Raw genomic sequence first — 18,704 nt, forward strand, 5'->3', positions numbered from 1 at the left:
AGGGCCATTTGCAGACAGAGCTGAGTTCTGGGTCCATGTCCGCGCGGCCTCTCAGTAGAGCTACATTCACTGGCTCAGTGACCAGAACTGACACGCAGTCGCTCACACAGAACACCGGTGTCAGTTTCAGAGGAGGATGCCGAGATCGCGTAGGATATGAAAGACGCGAACACACCGAAAACATCGGTTTGAATTCGTTAGTGGTGTCTGTGACGCCAACTGAAGCGGCGCGAGAGAGGAAAGAAAAATCAGCACGATCTCTGATTCTCCCATGGTTCAGAGAGTTTGTACCTGTACCTGTCAGACAACTTAACAATTCAGCAGGGGATCTAGTAAACAAATCCAGAACCCAAATCCCCTGATACAAACACATTCCTAAAATCATTCATTCATTTATTTTTGGGCATGGAATATTCTTCATAAAATCAGTGAAATATTCAAACAAGGGATGGAATATCAGCTGCATTTGCATGTCATTTTCACATGCTAATGAATTTTTTGGTGGCAGTACATGGAAATAATATTAAAAGAGTGTGGTAAGAGTTTGATATTAGAAAGGTAATATATAAAATATTATGTACTTACCAAAGTAATAAGCTTGGGAATATCCAAGTAGATAGCTGGTAATATTAAACTTAGATTTATGTTGTCAAATTCACTCCAATAGCACCAATTTTTATATCTTTATTATCCATCAATTTATGCGTCCATCTTCTGTCAATTTAGAATAACGAACTAACCTAAACCAGAGTATCACACGGCATGGCTCAGCCAAAGGCTGGATTCAAACCTAGGACCTTCTTCCTGTGAGGCAAAGGTGATCACTATAGTGCTGCTCCAGTACTTTAGTAATTTCCTGGTATTACTCTGTTATTAACTCATTCTCATGGCTTATTTAGCCCCATTATTCCCATCTTATTACCACAATGTAATCTTAATTGCCACCCATTTGTCTTCTTGTCACACTGCAGTTATGCAGACTTCTCCATGCATGACTAAACTCGCGAAAGAAACTATAAAGCTTGAGAAGGAATGAAACTAAGAGGGATGGATCTGACTGGACTGTGCAGGAAAAAGGTGGAACGATTTTAATAATATATTATAATAACGAGGTATGGTACAATATCCTAGCAACCAAACTGTAAGAAAGGGATCCAACGCTGCGTGATGCTTCATTTTACATTGAGAAACATCTCACCCTGCCTGCTTCAAACCATCTGGGTTTTTCTCTGTGACCATTTTATGAGCAGAGCTGCCACGTGGGGCACAGTATGATGCAAGCATAGATTCAATTATGAGGTTGGGGTGTTTGGCAGGAAGGTGTGCATGTGTGTGTGTGTGTGTACTGGGCTCTGTCTGAAGCTGATAGATGTGGAGATTTCTAGCTTGGCAAGTGGTTTGGCAAACTGGCAGTAATGTGAGAACGGCCCATTGTGCTTCTGCAGAAAAACCCCTGAACGCTCAGCTGTGTTTACAGCCCAGAGCGTGGCACAGCAGAATCCCCCAACAGCCCCCGCTCCAAAAAACACAGAATCAGAAAAAAAAGTGCCGTTCCCATCCCATTTTTCCCTCAACATGCCCTCCGTGAGGCTGCCTACCAATTAGCCACCGCTGCTGCTGAGGTGAGATAACAACAGAAACCCATGTATCCCCCAAAGACCTCACTAGGACCTTTATTACCGTATTGATATCTTCTGCCTGTCACCGCTGCCCTCACTTGCCTGGCAGCGTGCCAGCAAATTTTCTATGAGCGGGGAAAAAAAAACAATCCATAAAGAGGCTGTAACTCAATGCAAGTAGAAAACAGCAGGAGGCAACATTGAACGGTACATGCTGTAATTAGTGAGAAACTGGAAGGAATAAATATAAAATAAGGTACAGCTGCTTAGTAAATTTAAAAAAACAAAACAGAACTCAATAATAGGTGAAAGCACAAATATGAATAAAAAAAAATAACACAACCAGTGGCAAACAGAGGGGGAAAAAAACCCAACAAAAACAGCAGTTTCTAATCCTTTTATGTGCCCACCGATGTTTTATCTCTCAATAATTCCTACGTAGATGTAATTTGTCCTTTATGTCACAAAAATGTTAAAAACCTAAAGTACGCAATGTCGTTTGAAAACAACGGAAAAATCTAAATATTGCATTTTCCACCCACAGATAATAAAGTGTTCAAGTTAGCTCACATTTTTGTAGCACCACAAACGAGTTACTTCATGGACGCAGTTACAAGAAAGTCCAGTCGTTCAGAACACACACAAAAGTGGCTGGCAGACCAAAATAATAATAATAATAACAATAACAATAATAATAACAATTAATAGGCATACATTTTATGTTATTTTATGTGCAAAACTGTTAGCAGTGAAAACAAATTTTAACGTTTTCCGATTGTCCGCTTGGTGTCTGGTCAAAACTCAAACCAAACCTTCATTTGCAGCCATGGGTTACACAGACTTTAAATCTTGCTTATAAAATGGGACTGTAACAAAAGTGGTGACATTTAAATGCTTAAAAAGTGAAAAATAAATTTGACCTTCTTAAAAAAACTGTATCTGAAAACGGTTAAAAAGAAACATCTCAATGTGAACTAGTCATCAAAGGCACTCTTTTTAAGGGAGAAAGTGTCTCGTGTGTTGTATTTATATCACGTTTCTTCATTTTGAAGCAGGTGAAAAGTTACAGACCTGATCTGATGGAAACTTTCAGCAGTACCACGGCGGCTGCTTGTCGAGTGTTTCGAGTGAGGCTTTACAGTAAATGGATATGGGGTCACTTCTACTGTAAAAGCCGAGGTCAACCTATCAGGTAGCCATTCTGTGTTTAAGTGCTCATAAAACACTGCAAACATCTATTTCAAATGTCCCAGCTGTCACTGAAGTACTGGTCCTCCTCCTCCTCCTCCTCCTCCTCCTCCTCTTCCTCCTCCTCAATCCCATTTTTCATGAGGTCATCCAACTCATTCACTTCCTCCTCGTCCTCTTCTTCCACCTTGAGCTGTGCAAGCATGGTTTGTAAAGTGGATTTTACTTCCTGAACCTCCTTCTCTAAAGACTGTGCGAAGGGAGTTAAGGAAGAATGCTGCTGCAGACACACACACATTAACATGTAAATAAAACGCATGCCAACAGACAAATATGTCACATGTGCCCTGATGTGTGCCCCCTGACGGTTAATGGCAATAGCAGCGGACAGCCATAACGTGATGAAGTCATCAATCTCCGATTTTGGCCCACGAGCGGATTATCGGGACAGATCATCGAGTCATACTCAATTTAACCCCATCCAATTATTCGCTATTCATGAGCTCGTCTCAACCGTGAGGCTGGGTGGCAATGTGGGGACCCAAGCAAACAGACTGCCCAGCTAAATTATTCATAAACCATCAATGAAACGGGATAGAGGCTGTCAACAGGAGGGGGATTGTTTAACCTGCTTAGAAACTCAAATTAATCGTGTGAGTGTCCAGCTTAAGTGGCAAATCAAAGGGATGGCTTTGATGGCAGATGGGGCCTGATGGCTCGTTTTGCTGTCTGAATGGACACAGATTGTCCTCATTCATAATTAAACAGCTATTAAAGAGCTTTTCATGAATACTGCAGAGGGTTCGACAAATGGGAAGAAACTGCTCAGAATGATCTTAAAAACCCTTAAAACTAACCACAAACACCGACAGGATTTTGCCCACCCTCGTCTTCATTTTCTTCAATCCCAGTCTCCGCGGTTGTCCATACACCTCCTGTTATTGAGAGCAGGGACTCAATTAAGACCCTTAGACACTGCCGTTTTGATCGTACTGTCACTATGGCAACAGTCCCAGCATCGCTAGTTCAGTTTCTGTTCAATTTTCCTTGCAAACCGACAATACTGTCCTCAAGTGTCCACTGCAGTTCTGCACGAGTGCAGTGACTTCAAATATCAGAAATAAGTGACACATAAGGACATGAGAGCAGAGAGGTGGAAAGAGGTGCGCCGGTCTCTGTCTATCTCCGACTGCCAGGCTGCATTGAAATCATGCAAACAGGGTCTGTGCTGGCCCCTGACAGTACAGTGGGGGATGCTCTAAAAAGATATAAAAGCAGACTAACCACAGATCAACAAAAAGAGCCGGGGAGGGGGGCACTGCAGAACACACTGGTTCTAGAGATCGCCAAATTAAATACACAATTAAATACTGTCCAGCACAGAAAAATTGGACGTTACAGAAACTAAGCAACAGCAGGTAAAGGTGGCAAATTTTCACCACGCCAATGTTGAAATATTACCTTTTGATTCTGTCTTAATACGCCCACCATGCAGAGGGGAAAAGTGGAGCGAGAAAAATACACTAATCTATTTCCAATCAGCCTTCTAATTAGCACAGAAAATGATGTATTGTGACCTGTAATCAGCTTCAACAGTTTGATTTGAGTCATTATCATGGATATTGTAATTTCCTGCAAACCACATCCAGCAAGTGGAAGTGGGCAAATGGAGAAAGGGAGGGGCGGTGAGGACGGGTGAAGAGAGGGAGGGTCAGCTTGGAGAATAGACGTTAAGATATGACGGGGAGTCATTACAGTGACATTCTTCTATCTGCTGCGGCACTGCCCCTGTCGACCAGCTTTAATCTCAGCCCATGGTGACTGGCAGCCCGCATCAGCGGCCCTCTAATAACCTCACATGGACATTTACCGTTTCATTTTGCAGCTGGCACTTCCAACCTGTCGAGAAAAATCCTGTGCACCCAGCTTACATTTGAAGTTGAATGGACAAATAATGTCAGATTAGACAGGCTGATTTTTTCTTCCTTTTTCATTGAATGGTAACGTCACAAAACGCAAACATCAGTCAGTCAGCAGTTAAGCAAGGTAGTTTGAATGTGTACTTTGGAGAGTTGGAAGGTCTTGAGGAAAACTAGGTGTTTCAGATAAATGGACAGACACACATAACTGACCCCAAGGTGTGAATTATCAGGTCAGTCATGCAAGAGTAATATAGGACAGCGAACTCATTGCAACTAGGAAAACTTGGTGGTTCAAATCAGGCTGACTGCAATCACTCTCAGACTGATTGGTAAAGGTTTACAAATAATGTCAATCTAACAGAGGAACTTAGTCAGCATGTCACAATCAATCTGAGCCACTCTAAACTAGCGGTCCCCAACCTTTTTTGCGCTGGTTTATGTCTGACAATATTTTCACGGACCGGCCTTTAAGGTGTCGCACATAAATACAACAAAATAAAACCAGTAGCGGTACCAAAAAAAGAAGATTTATTTATAACACACCGGAAAAGACCCAGGGAAACAGAGTTAACGATAAAAACGATTATAAAAAAATAACGCTGAAAACCGATAAAAACCCTGAAAACCACAAATTTCACACCGGAGCCTCAACTTTTGCAGCCCGGTACCAAACAAGTCACGGATCGGTACCGGTCCGTTCCCGGGGGTTGGGGACCGCTGCTCTAAATCAATGAGTGCAACTAATTTATAAAACCGGACTCAACTCAAATATTCTTATATAAAAGCAGGGCTAGCCAGCACCCATGTAATTTGCAATTATATTGCTGTCCTGGAGCAACTATATCACTATTTGTGCTGCAATTTTCTGTTTCATATCTGTGAGACTCTGGCTGGACTCTAAATGTAGTAATTAATGTTGGCAACAGATTTGTGAATTGCACTGATCTTTCACAATTAATTGCCCTATTATCAGAAACAGACTGTAAGTGCCAACTTGACCCCATTCAGTTGCAAACTAATAGCACACTGACTCTGTCTTATTGCCATTTGATGCACCAATGTTGCTCTGTAGACAGCAACTGACTATAAGTTGTAAGAGACCTGGATCTTTTCCAAACAACCATTTCAAAAACACTGGAAGTTCAACACCCACAGCAGCAATGATTATGTTTGTGCCACAGGCTCCAGCCACTGTTTTCCCCACTGTGACTGTAGCATGATGTATATTTACAGTTAATTTAAAGGATATGGGTGAGGGCCTGATCCCGATTCAGTATGGCCATCTGCAGTTCATCTTCCAAGGACATCAGCCTGTTACTGATCTGCTCACAGCGCTCCGTCAGTTCGGTAGCCCCAGTGTCGCTGCACCCATCCTGGGTAAGAGAAGACATGAAGGGTCAACAAGGGAAGTTGTTCAAATATAAGCCTCTGATACTGACAATGATCAAAACTTGTGCTAATCTGATGTAGTTCAACCAAAGAAAAGCAAAGAGTTGGGAAATTCACAGAAGATTTCTGTCTCCTAGAAAGTAACATGCACCAAGCTACAAAAACATTGGCTACAGCTTCCATAATGCAACTGGGCAGTTTTTTTATTAGCCCCTCCTTGCCTGATAAAAATGACAAACCGTGTTTGCATGTGTATAATGCAGCATTAAAACTGCGACAAACAATAAACCTCAAAGTTATCATCGTGCTTCATGTTGCCCTGGGTTAGATGAACTGTTTGCAGGCTCACACACTGACATGTTTATATATTTATATTTACCAACTACAGTATGCTCTTCATTCAGATGACTCTGTTTATTAACAGATTTTTTTTTATTATAGCAGCTAACGTTTTTTTGCCATTCTAACCACTTGCAAGTCTCAGTTAATGTGCAACAAAAAGCGTTTATTCGCAAACACACACCTAGAGGGGCAGTGTTTACAACATTAAGAGATATCTGCATATTACATGATGCTACAAGGCTGGGTGCATTTTGAAGAATGGCAGGGATGTCAGGTTGGTGGAAGTTCAGAGTGCAGTAGGGCAGAGCATTCGGGGAGCAACGCTGGCCATAATTAGAACAGCCCCCTTTGCAGACATTGTGTCCTAGTTTCTTCTCTCTTATCAAGCATAGAGAACACAAACGCACACCCAAGAGTACACGCACACTCACTTCAAGCAAACAGACACACACACGCACACAGACTCAGTGTTCTCCTTAAACAACACAAAGAGTCTAATCTGACTCATAGCTGCAGGTTAAAAGAAAAAGAAAAAAAAAATCAACTCCCTGCAGCTCAGAGGTGTCAGAACAATCACTGAAAAGTTGCGTCTCTGGTCTCTGCCCTGGAATAGCTCTCCCACTCTGGATGATGTAACACCAGAAAAGAAACGTACCACAACAGCAAGTGTTGGGGGCGGCAATATGTGCGAGACATCCTGACACAATTAAGGAATTAAGCGAGATTTTTTCAATGCAGAGAGGCCCACAGAAAACAGCATTCAGAGAAAAGATATTTTAGCGCTTGAGGAACTTTGAATGAACAAACGATCACTGTCACAAGTCTCTCCTCTGGCTTCACTTCACCTCGTCCTGGATCTTTTCCCCTCAACAGATTCAGTGAGCTGTTTGTTTATCCAGGTTAGGGGCTTCTCCAGCAGATAAGGGCCCTGGGTTTGTGTAGCTAATTGATTCTTTACTTTCCAGCCTTCAGTCAGCTTTTGTAAAGTCAATACAACCACAGAACAGAAAACAAAAGCTCCCCGTGCAGAATGACACTCTTTAAAAGACACGCCTGACAGGTTGTTTAAAAGCCATTAAAACAAAAACAAAATCTTTAAAAGAATAAAATAAAATCACAAATTGTAATGTTGCTCCAGGTGGTGATCAAAACAGCTTTCTTCGCTATCTCTGCCTTTGACAAACAAGGCGACAGATTTCACCGACATGTCAATTTGCATAATAGAATCGCAGGCTTGCGTGTATTGGCGTGTTGATTTCTGTTGTACATTAGCGCTAATGTTATTAAACCAAAGTAAACAAAGCAGACTGGGGGAGCGTGGTGTTGAGGAAATTATTTAGGAATTCAATATTCAAACTCATGTATGCAGTTGTATGATTATTTAAGCAATAATGAGTGAGAGGCAGCAGGTAATTGTGCATGCTCCCATGGGTGCTGTTCTACCCACTTTGCACCAGGCGGACAATACAAAGCAATATTATTGCACTGGCATAGCACTCAAGGCAGTATTTGCTTAAAAAATACAGTGGTTAATTTATTTTAAATAAGAAACTTGGAGTGCCTGACTTTTTTATAAAAAAAATAATAATAATAAAAACTAAATGAATATAAATGAAAGGCCAGTAATACGGCGGTTCATGCCAAACAAGTTCAGCAGGAGGTAAAAGTCTGTATTTTGCAGCATATTGTAAACAGCAGATCAAACGTAAATCAAGATTTTAGCCTCGTTAATGCGTTAAGTACTTTTTTTATGTACTGGAAAACACATCAAAAATACATCAAACAAATTTCGTATAAGAACCTTTAGTGTGTTGTCTTGTCTTTTGGTCCCTGCATTCACACGGGTTCTATTTCTCTCCTACCTTTTGGTAGCCAGCTGTCTGCAGTGGAAGTTACAGAAATCTTATTTCAAATTTGGAGGTGAAACGTTCAAGGACATCGTCACAGTAAAATGCCAAAAAAATAGGTGTCTCTCAGTGAACAGCAGCCTGCAAGTTACGCACATCCACGACACCGCTGCTGAAGGAAAGCTATTAGCTCATACTTGAAGTACTTTCTAAGTTACTTTTCTTAACAATGATCAATTTCTGGTATATTCAAGTTGCAGCTCCCTTGTAATGTGAAAGGTTGCTTCTTAGGTTTCAACACTAATCCTTACCAGCAAATACGTCTGCAAAGGAACATTGTATACAAATATGTGCAGTAATAAGAGAATTCAGTACTGCAGTTATTTTATTACATATTCTCAAGGCAGTATGTAGGTTGAGCCCCAAAAAGTCGGCATGCATCATATGTTCAAATGCTTCCCAGACGTGCCATAAATGCACACAGCTGTCCCAAAATCTAAACCATAAAGAAATTAGACAAAGCTGTAAATCATTTCCTTATTTTGCGGTTTACGTTGAAGTTCAAATCGAGGATCAGAATGGGGTAGAGAGGTGTTTCAAGTGACTTTGAATGTGGCAGTAGAAACTTGGGCTCTATTTTACTTTTTCCTAAAAGCAAAGTTTACAATGTCTGTAATGTTTAACACCAAGCTGACGGTAACTTTGGGGATGTCACTCAAATAAGCTTTGCCAAAACAAAGAAAAATCTTTTCTTTCCTTTTCCCCTCATCTTTCTAGAGCTGTAACTGTCATTTCTACCTGACCTTAATGATTTTGCTTTTCATTGTGGGACAATAGCTGCCATCAACAAAGAACTACAAAAATCAGCCCTTTTATAGTGCGCAGGATTGAGTATACTTAATTTTGTCGCTATTCAAATGTGAAGTGGAATTTGAATACAGCTTCAGTTTTTGAGCACTTCTGTCCTACACTGCAGGATTCTCCACAATTGTTCAGTTTGGGGGAAAAAAACCCATCAAGCTATGTTTTTTCTTTGTGATGTTTGTTTGGCAATGATCTTCTAAACCTGTAGCTTGACTGACATCCAACAGTACGTGTGCTTCTTCATTTGTGCCTACAAAGTGATACATTTCATTTCAGAGGTGGAAAAGCAATGCAGTGTTAAACATTATAAAACAACCATTAGTATACAGTAGCTCCTGTAATACGAGGTATGATGTAGGAACCTGTTGCAAAGCAGTCAAACAAATCTCAACAGAAACCATTCAACATTCCAGTTTAATGATGTATCTACTGTTGTTCAGAACTATGGGTGAGTGTAACAAGACATATGCAAGGACCTTGAAAGGATAAAAGAACAATTAGTAGAGGTTAGAAGAAAACAGTAGCAACACACATGACCACACAAACTCACACACACCAATCAATCTCCATTGTGGCAGCAGGGCAGCAGCTAAGTGGAAATCATTTACTTAAAGTCATTATGGAAAGGAGAAAGAGGTCAGACGCTCTGGGCGAGGCAGAGAATCGAGCTCCTCCCGATGCTATCACAACACCATCACTGGAAAGATGCCATTAAACAGCTATCACATCATCTGACTCAGTGATGTATCACTGTAATGTCGCTGTACTTTATTGTAATTACCTATTTTAGGGTATCTGGCTTTTTAATAACTACATGTAATGTCATATAAAGTTAGAAAAGGGGAAGGCTTCTCACTTCTACAGCGCCACAGTTAAAATTTCATGTAAATTGATGCTGTCTCTTAAAATAGATTTTAGAAGGTAACTGAGCCAATGTTTGATAGAAGCTTTGGGTGAAATGTTATCACTGGTAATGCAGGTTGTAGCATTGAGAACCTGTTAAACATGACATGCGTCATTTACTGGTTTGAATTCCTGCGAGTGCCACCGTTTACTGAGCCACTGTGTGGCTGTGTGACCTTGTGTAAATTCAAACATAAAGTTACAGTGTGTAAAATCTCACCACTAGATGTCACTAAGATGCAGATTCCAATTAAGTTAATTCTGTTTTCTTACCGTTCCCAATTAAAGCGCGTAATCCTAACTATGGTGGCCACTGTAGGACAAACATGTTATATTCAGCCCAGAGATTAACCTTAAATCTAGACTGTTTTGTACACACTATTGTAAAATATTTAAATAATATCAACATTTGCCAGCAAATCGGGAAATAAAAAATGTTTAAAAAAAAGATATTTTTCAGTTTAATACTTTCCTAAATTTTATATTTTTACCAAGAGTCACCTGAAAATCTATGGACACTGTTGATCTCACAGCAAAATGACTCCAAACCACAGTTTTTGCTCAGTAGGCTTTCTGCCTACTGTTTACCTCAGCTGCCAGTGCTGGATGAGAAACGTCCACATCTACTTAAGGAGGCTGTAAAGCTTTGTGAAAAGGAATCGATGAGTCAGCAAAGCTCACTTCTGTCCAACAACAGCAACAATGAGGTGGGTTTTTGAAGACATGATGTACTTTTGTGTCAGCAAGCGCTGTTGTTTTTGCTGCTGTTAGCCTCTGTTAGCTGCTGTTAGCCTCTGTTAGCTGCTGTTAGCCTCTGTTAGCTGCTGTTAGCCTCTGTTAGCTGCTGTTAGCCTCTGTTAGCTGCTGTTAGCCGAGGTTAGCTGCTGTTAGCCGAGGTTAGCTGCTGTTAGCCAAGGTTAGTGATATATTTTTTTAAGTGGATCTAACATTCCTGGACTTGGAATGGCAAATAACCTCTTATACAATGTGACAATGTAACCAAACTGTTTACCAAAAGAGAAGTGCAATTTCAACCCTAACATTAGCTGGCTGACAATAAGGATGATCCTTCATATCTGGAGTTTGAAGGCTTGGACGCAATTTAAAATCTGCCTCCTCTGCACACAAATGCCAGTCCGTGGCCACATGCATAAATTGTATTCAAGATAGCAGGACAACATGGTAGATACCACAAAACCTGCCCTTCTGCATTTTTAACAGATTAATTCAATGTTCATGAGGATGCATTAGTTTGCCAGCAGCAGAATTAAGCGATCTGTACATATGAATAGAATATCCTTTTTTTTTCTATTAAATAAACTCAAAATTGACTGTTACTTATCCCTCATAAGTAACAGTCATAAAAAACATGTTGCAAAAAAGACATGGTGCCTCTCACGTAGATGGTGAAACAGGTGACAGGGGTCATGTTGTTGATAATGTTAGCATTGTACTGATAACATTGAACCACACAGTGATAGTGTTAGCATCACGCACCTCTGGGTGACTATCCTCCATGCAGAACAAAAACTCCTCCAGCTTCTGCAACAAAAATGGGAACATTTGTTGAGGCCACACAGTCGTAAGCCTGCTCATGAATTATTAAAAATACAATTATGTCGGCTGTGTACTGTATGTGTGCAGCATCATCATAATGCAAGGAGGCTGTAATTACTCATCAGCAAAACTGACAACAAGAAAATAGATTAACAGACTCGTTTGTATTGCAGGGTTTTTTTGTTAGCATTCAAAGTATGTAATTTTACATTCTTCACTAAGGAAAAGTAATTACTCTACCTACTGGAGGCTAACATATTGTTTGTGGTTTTAAAAAGCAGAGTGAAAACAAATAATCAGCAAAGTTTTAATTATTATTCTAAATTCAAAAGAGCCTTTTTACTTTACTCTGAGGCAAACACAACTGACCCATCCATAACTCTTCACACAGTATCTGATTGGTTTCAAATGCTGCAGTTTTAAACAACTCATATAAACTGGATTGCCACTGCTATCTCTAATCACATCTCGCAGCAGCGTACAATCTGCCTCACACAGTTTTCGAGGTGCAGATTGTAAAGATTAACCAGCTTCAAGCTCCTCTTTTATTGTTTGTTGCTTTGAGATGAAAACACTCATATCTACCAAGCTAAAATAATGTTTGCTGCCGAACGAAAACAGTACCCACTGAACGTGCCTCTTCTATTTCTATAAGCGACAACAGGAAGGTTATTCTTAAAAGTCTTCATATAAAGATTAAACGTTTTTACATGCCAAAAAGCTTTTTATTGTAATTGTTGCAAAGAAATTCAAAGATAAAGTCATACCCAACATAAATATTACAGGGTGTATTTTGCTACACTGGGTTTCAGGCGGAGGGATTACACAGAAAACACAGCTCACAGGAAGAGGACAAAAGAGAGAAATGGCTGGCTGTCTCACCTTTTAGTTCTTGGTAAAATGTTAGGAGGTTCCAGGCTTTAGGAGGAGAAAGAAAAGCAAAGAAAGACAAAAGGGGGAGCAGAAAATAGATTCATGCAGTTTATCATATGCGGTCAAGGAAAGGCAGGAAAGAAGAAGACATTAATGAAAACTGTGTGTTTATGCATGCTAAGGACAGGTCTGTGAGAGAAGCTGAACAGGTTGCAACAGCGGCAGAATTAAACATGGCAATGAAACCCTACAGCTTCCTGTATATTAGATCCAAAAAGAACGAAGGTTTGTACTTGGAAGCACAATCCATCCATATATATATATATATATATATATATATACATACATACATACATACATACATACATACATACATACATACATACATACACACACACAGTGCTGGATCTGTTGGCTTTGTTCCTATCTCACACTAGTCAGACTCCGTGGGTGGAGGAAAGTGTGAGAAGAGGAGAGAATGAGTCGGACTCGGCCCTGAGGCAGTGGACCTCAGCTCACTGTGGGATAGACCGCCACAGAGAATTCACACTCACACATGTGCACGCGCACATACATACGCATGCATGCCCACTAAAGCATTTAATCAGGAAGTCAAAGTATTTCCAAACGGTTGCCCCCCTCACGCCCACATTTTCCTCGTTTAGAAATACCTTCGAGCAAACGCGCTAACTGACTGCTGCTCATCTCACTGCAGTCGGCAGAATCTCAGACTCTCACAATGGCTCCATGCACAAACTGAAGCTGTCCTCTCCAGCCAAGCGCTAAGGCTGACAGAGCAGGAAGATTTTTTTTTTTTTGAGGTTACATTTCACAGCACAGTAAAGAACAGCAAGTATTTCTGAAAGCAGACGGTTCTCATTTGACCTTTCAGTGGCAAATATGGGTTATGTGCAGAAAATATGTAAGACCTCAGTGCTTGAAAGTGTCACTTGGGAAGCCTTCGTATTCAAGAGACTAAATCCCAGCCTTTGTCAAGCATTCCAGCATTTATACGGAGGTGTTTAGATGAATTATACATAGTGTGCTCTTCACAAGACAATTTACTGTTACCTTAGTGAACTCTGAGTTCTGTAAGTTGGCCTCAGGACACCATCGCCCTCCTAAAGCAGTCAGCATGGCACAGTCCTCTTCCTCTTTGGTGCCTGGCTGGGATGGAGGATAAACTGTTGCAGTGGGGAAGTCTTCGATGTCTGCTCCACTGCAGCTGGGAGTCCGCAACTGGAGACCTCGCAGGAAAAGGTGACATGCTTCCAGGTCGGCTTCCCAGATTCGCTCCAAGCTGGGAGACCCATAACTAGCAAGGGAAGGAGACAAGTATGTTATGCATTCTGATAGAGAACTTGATGTTTGCTCTCAGTGCAAGTTTGAGATCAGTATTTAAATCATAAAAGTCCAAGTGGTCAGAACAGGCTTTAGCAGCAGAGCTATCTGGAGCTGTCTGCATGCTGAAGGAAAACTAACATCAGGTATGTTCTTTTATGTTATTCAGTGATGTGAAATTTTAAAAATGTACTACAACATATAGCAAATAGTTGAACTGTAGCATGTAATCAAATACATAAATACAATCTTATATGTTAAGCTATTAAATAAAATGTAGTGTGCTATAAAAGAATGTTAAAATAATACATTGATGCACATCACTCGCATCACCGCAGAGGCATGTGTCAAACATAAGGCCCAGGGACTTTTATCTCATTGTTCCATTATTTAGGTTAAGCTGATCACACAAAACAAGCAAAGGTAAATGTCACGACAAGCAGAGGTTTCTATATATATATATAAACTTGGGGAAAATGCCCAAAATGACACCACACTTCATCCAGATTACCTCATACACTACATCAAAACAATCAAATACACTTTTTATCAAGAAAACCAGACACACATACAGAGATTCCTTGATTGAGAGACGCTGCCTCTGTGAGGATTGAAGCATTGATCTTTTTATTTTCAGAAACCATTTTCCATTTCCTTTAAATAAAATGCTCCTTCACTGAGTCACAATTGAGGCCTTCTGACCTTTAAAATCTTCTTGTTTATTGACCTTCTCCTTTCAGCAACCTTTAGATAACTAAACATTCACAAATGACCGTGATCTCTGAGCCTTTAATAGATTTTAGGGCTTTTAGACCAAACACAAAAGGCAACAGTTTCCACACTAACTAACACCAACTTTGTTTTTGTGAATCCATGTCATGTAGAAAAATCAAACTAAAGCTGACAGGATGCAGGGAAGACGATGATGGCTTTATAGGAGACTTATCAAATCTCTTAAAGGAAGAAATGTCCTCTGTCTGTCTTCACATGCCAAATTCCAACCTAGGAGGAAATACTCTGTCACAGACATAAACTGAAAATGATTGACTCACAATGGTAGAAAATACAGCAATGTCATTTGCTGAACTCACATGCAAACCCTTATAAAATAGTATTTTCACCTGAAAAGTGCACAGTGGCTCATTCTCCGTGATATATAAACAAACTCAAAGGCAAAATGCACCCAGATGACATTGTTTAATCTCTCCCTCTGTTCATTCTTCTCTCTCTCAGGGTTGAATCACCCGCCCAAAAAAAATCCCCAAAATTGAATGCCACTTGTTTTCCAGCCCATCTCCTGCCTGAAAGGGCTGCCAACCTCTGTACCCTGCCAACGCACACCTCTCAGTCGTTCTCTAACCTTCATTTGGCAGACAGACAATAGAAAAATTGCTCAGCCCAGTCCCCCACCTCCACCCCCATCACCAATTCGCTGCCTCTGAATTCTGCTACGGTGGGGATGCACCCAATGAGCCGTGCCATTGTTTTTTGTCTCTTCCGAAGTGGAGAGGAACACATGCAACACACAGATATGGGTGAGCACACATGTGTTAACTTACATGCCCATAAATCACTCTCTGTGGGGATAAAAATCATAAATTCTTCTAAAAATGTCAAAGCTGGCCACATCGATCAAAGCGGCTTCTCTTCAGTGTCAACCACAATTCATTACAAACAACTGGCACTGGCATTAGGGCTCTGTCTGCTGAAAATTCAGACAACATGTTAGCGCCTAAGCATCCCTGTGATGGTGGCGTCCTGGTGCCCGCTGGTATGAACTCGTCGCCCACGGGGTTAATTGGTGGCAGCCGCTCCGACTGCCATCTGACAGCGGCAGGGTGTGGGCGTGCTGTGCTGCTGATGGCCCAGTAATAAGGAGGAGAAACAGACAGGCACACTCTCTTTCTATAGTATCTTCGCTTCCCTGTGGGACTACTGACTGGCAGGACTCCTGTTTCCCCTCAAGGCATTCAATCCAGACTGCTGCTGAGGAAGGGTTATAAATCTGCTGGAACTTTTAAACGACGGGGCAGTGACCGGGTCCTGCAGGTACCAGCGGGTTCAGTTAGACGTCTCAAGAGAGAAGAGGCACATTATGGGTTCACATCCAGTCTGACCATCATTCAAAAACTTCCCAGGGCTGAAAAGTGAAGCCAACAACCAAGTGCCAAAAGCTGCATATCCTGAAATGGCCACTCGATGCTGGCTCCAAAAGCAAGTCAATCCCCTTGACTCCCGTGTTAAAATGTCCAACTTCACAGCAGAAATAACCTTATTTACAGCCAGGAAAAAAAACAAGTTTTATTTTGTTTTGTCCCTATAGGTTTTGTGAATTTAACTCTAAGTTTTAATATTATTTAACGTTATGTTATGAATTATATTACATGCTTTGACTACCAAAGCAGTGAGCTGTAACTGGTAGCTGTCTACTAGGTGCTACCTCAGCCAATGCAAGTCACTGAACTGGACCTTTTGACCATTTTTTTATCCTTTTTTTGTTTTGTTTTTTATTTATCTTTCATTTAACCAGTAAAGTTGGACTTTAAGAGATTTAAAAATCTCTTTTACAAAAGTTTCCTGGCTAAGAAAGCCAACAGCTAGCATACAAACTGGAAAAGCATAAACAGACCTGAAGAAAATAAAGAATTAAGTACAGAAACATAACATAAAAAACAACACCTCCTTCACCATATTCTTTATGAGTGTTGTTTGAGGAGTAGGTCATTTTTAGTGCACTACTAACTGACATTAGTAATTGGCCAGTCTGTCAGTATCAGCAAATTTATAATGGACGGTAAATGAAAATTTAACAAGTAAAGAAGAGACCGGAGGAACGCATTTGAATTATGTTATGAGTGTTGACATTACATAGTTTGTCCACCAGAGGGCGTTGTATGATTCACCCAACACAAATGTTTGGAACGGCACAAACACAAGAGCCAGCTAATCGGAGTCCAGTGTACACTACGCAACCTGCTGTGACAATAAAACAGGATTATTTTTAAACTGCAGTGTCATATAATCTTAGTAAGAAATCATAAATGACTACATATAACAACTAACAAATGTTGAAGAAATCTATTTATCTGTCAAGTGTTTGAAGGATATATAAGCCTGTATACTATACAGTATATTTTTAAATTGCCAAATATCCTCATCCGACTTAAAAATCTAATATTGACAATTAACACGGTTTGTTGTGCTTTATTAACTGTAGAGATGTCACCAGAACTGACATTTACAATACCTTTAATACCAAGAGGACTTGTTTTATTTTTTTTAGTATTGTTGGTACCATAGGCAGTGTATGTACTGCAAATCTTCCATAAATGGGCTACAACCCTTTGCAGTGTCTAGGCGATGCACCCATGTGGTCTATGAATTCAGCACGCTAACTAAGTTAGGTGCTTTAGCTGGTAAGTTATAACTTCACCCTCTTGTAAAAATACAGTCACTTCTCCTTCTGAAAATATTAACATGACTTAAGTCAAAATGATAAATTTGACTTTTAAAAAAGGGAGTCCAAAACACGTGAGTCGGAGTGGCGGAGACCATCTTTTATATACAGTCTATGGTTATCGGGTTCAGAGCATGAAATATTTTCTCAGATTTTGAGTCATAGTTCATTGTTACATAAAAATCATATTCTGGGTAAAATGAACACCTTTTTTGGTTGTTTTAGAAAAGTGAGAGAAAGGAAATATAATCATTGATGCATTTTTGTTTTTTGAGGAAACCTAAAAGCTATAAAATAAGACTTCACACAATAGAAAGGAAAGGAGATGTGATAATGTTTCGCCTTAACATTAGCCTCACAAATAACACCAGCTGTGGAGAGGTGTTAATAATATAGCGATGGAGGTGTGATAGATGGAGGACTGGGAGGGGTTTGTTTGGTGGATGACTAGAGGAGGTTTTTACAGGAGCCAGATGGGCAAATCCAGCTTAAGTGTTCCAAACACTTTAAAAAAAAATGTGGATTCAAGAATTTGTATATTAAAAGTAAGAGAGGAGCACATTTTATCCCAGTTTTTTCTCATTTAGATTTTCATAGAGCATCTTCAATTTAACTATACATCTCAGCATTTAATGGCTTCTGTGCCAGTATCCGTCGCGTATGATATATGCCGCTCAAATCTCTACAGGAGAATGAATATATAAATGAGGGACAAAAACGAGAAGCATTTCCTAATGAAACATCTGCATAAATGTATTAAACAACTGTGTGGTGCTGCTAATCTGAATAAAATGTTTTTTATTCTGATGACACACTTACAGCATCTGCGCTGTTCTAACATCCTGTTCTAGTCTTTAGCAAGGAAAAGATAATTGGTTTTTTCAACACCATCCGTCTCCACGGAGACCAGACATCTCAGCACACTAATCTGCCTCTCTCCACCCTTCTCCCCTCCTCCTCTCCTCACTTCTCATCACCACGGTACTCTATCAATGGTAATGTACATTAGAGCTGACTGATAACATTTACAGTGGATGATGAGTGCATGTGTGCATCTGTGTGTGTGTGTGTGTGTGTGTGTGTGTGTGTGTGTGTGTGTGTGCGTGCGTGGGTTAGTGGTGTATGCACATGTGGGGAAAACAGCACATTCAATCAAGGCAAATATGTGTCACTGTGCCAAGCGGGAGCTGGTGGAAGGGACTGGTGTACGCCATAAATCAGAGCTATATTTGTGAATTTATCTAGACCGCCTCTGGTCATGGAGGCCAATCTAAGGCTGAAGAGCCAATCATTTAATATAGAATGTGATGGCCGAGAAAATTAGTTTACAGTCACCCAAGAAGGTGTCCTTGAATGGAAATTCTCTTTTTTCAGAGTGATGTGACTATATCATTGACCCGGC

The 18,704-nt window shown here is 40.4% G+C and overlaps 1 protein-coding gene across 3 annotated transcripts in view; it reads right to left on the reverse strand.

The window, feature by feature from the left end:
* Nucleotides 1–1,073: 1,073 nt before the first annotated feature.
* The window catches only part of disc1 (DISC1 scaffold protein), a 50,825-nt gene continuing 33,194 nt past the window's right edge, over nucleotides 1,074–18,704 (reverse strand). For 2 of the 3 annotated variants that reach the window (XM_086258597.1, XM_086258595.1), the window contains 4 exons: nucleotides 13,576–13,819; nucleotides 11,572–11,616; nucleotides 5,978–6,102; nucleotides 1,074–3,058 (listed from right to left, as the gene is read on the reverse strand). In XM_086258597.1, coding sequence (XP_086114723.1) covers nucleotides 2,860–3,058; nucleotides 5,978–6,102; nucleotides 11,572–11,616; nucleotides 13,576–13,819 — 613 coding nt within the window. In that variant the 3' untranslated portion in view covers nucleotides 1,074–2,859. Of the gene's footprint in view, nucleotides 3,059–5,977; nucleotides 6,103–11,571; nucleotides 11,617–12,513; nucleotides 12,550–13,575; nucleotides 13,820–18,704 lie in introns of those variants that run through there. The other variant, XR_015124379.1, reaches the window with a different exon arrangement.

Source organism: Aulonocara sp. 'chitande type north' Nkhata Bay, linkage group LG13 (assembly GCF_057382095.1).
Source record: "Aulonocara sp. 'chitande type north' Nkhata Bay isolate Kocher_YH1m ecotype deep benthic linkage group LG13, A_spYH_male_GT1.1, whole genome shotgun sequence".
Classification (NCBI taxonomy): domain Eukaryota; kingdom Metazoa; phylum Chordata; class Actinopteri; order Cichliformes; family Cichlidae; genus Aulonocara; species Aulonocara sp. 'chitande type north' Nkhata Bay.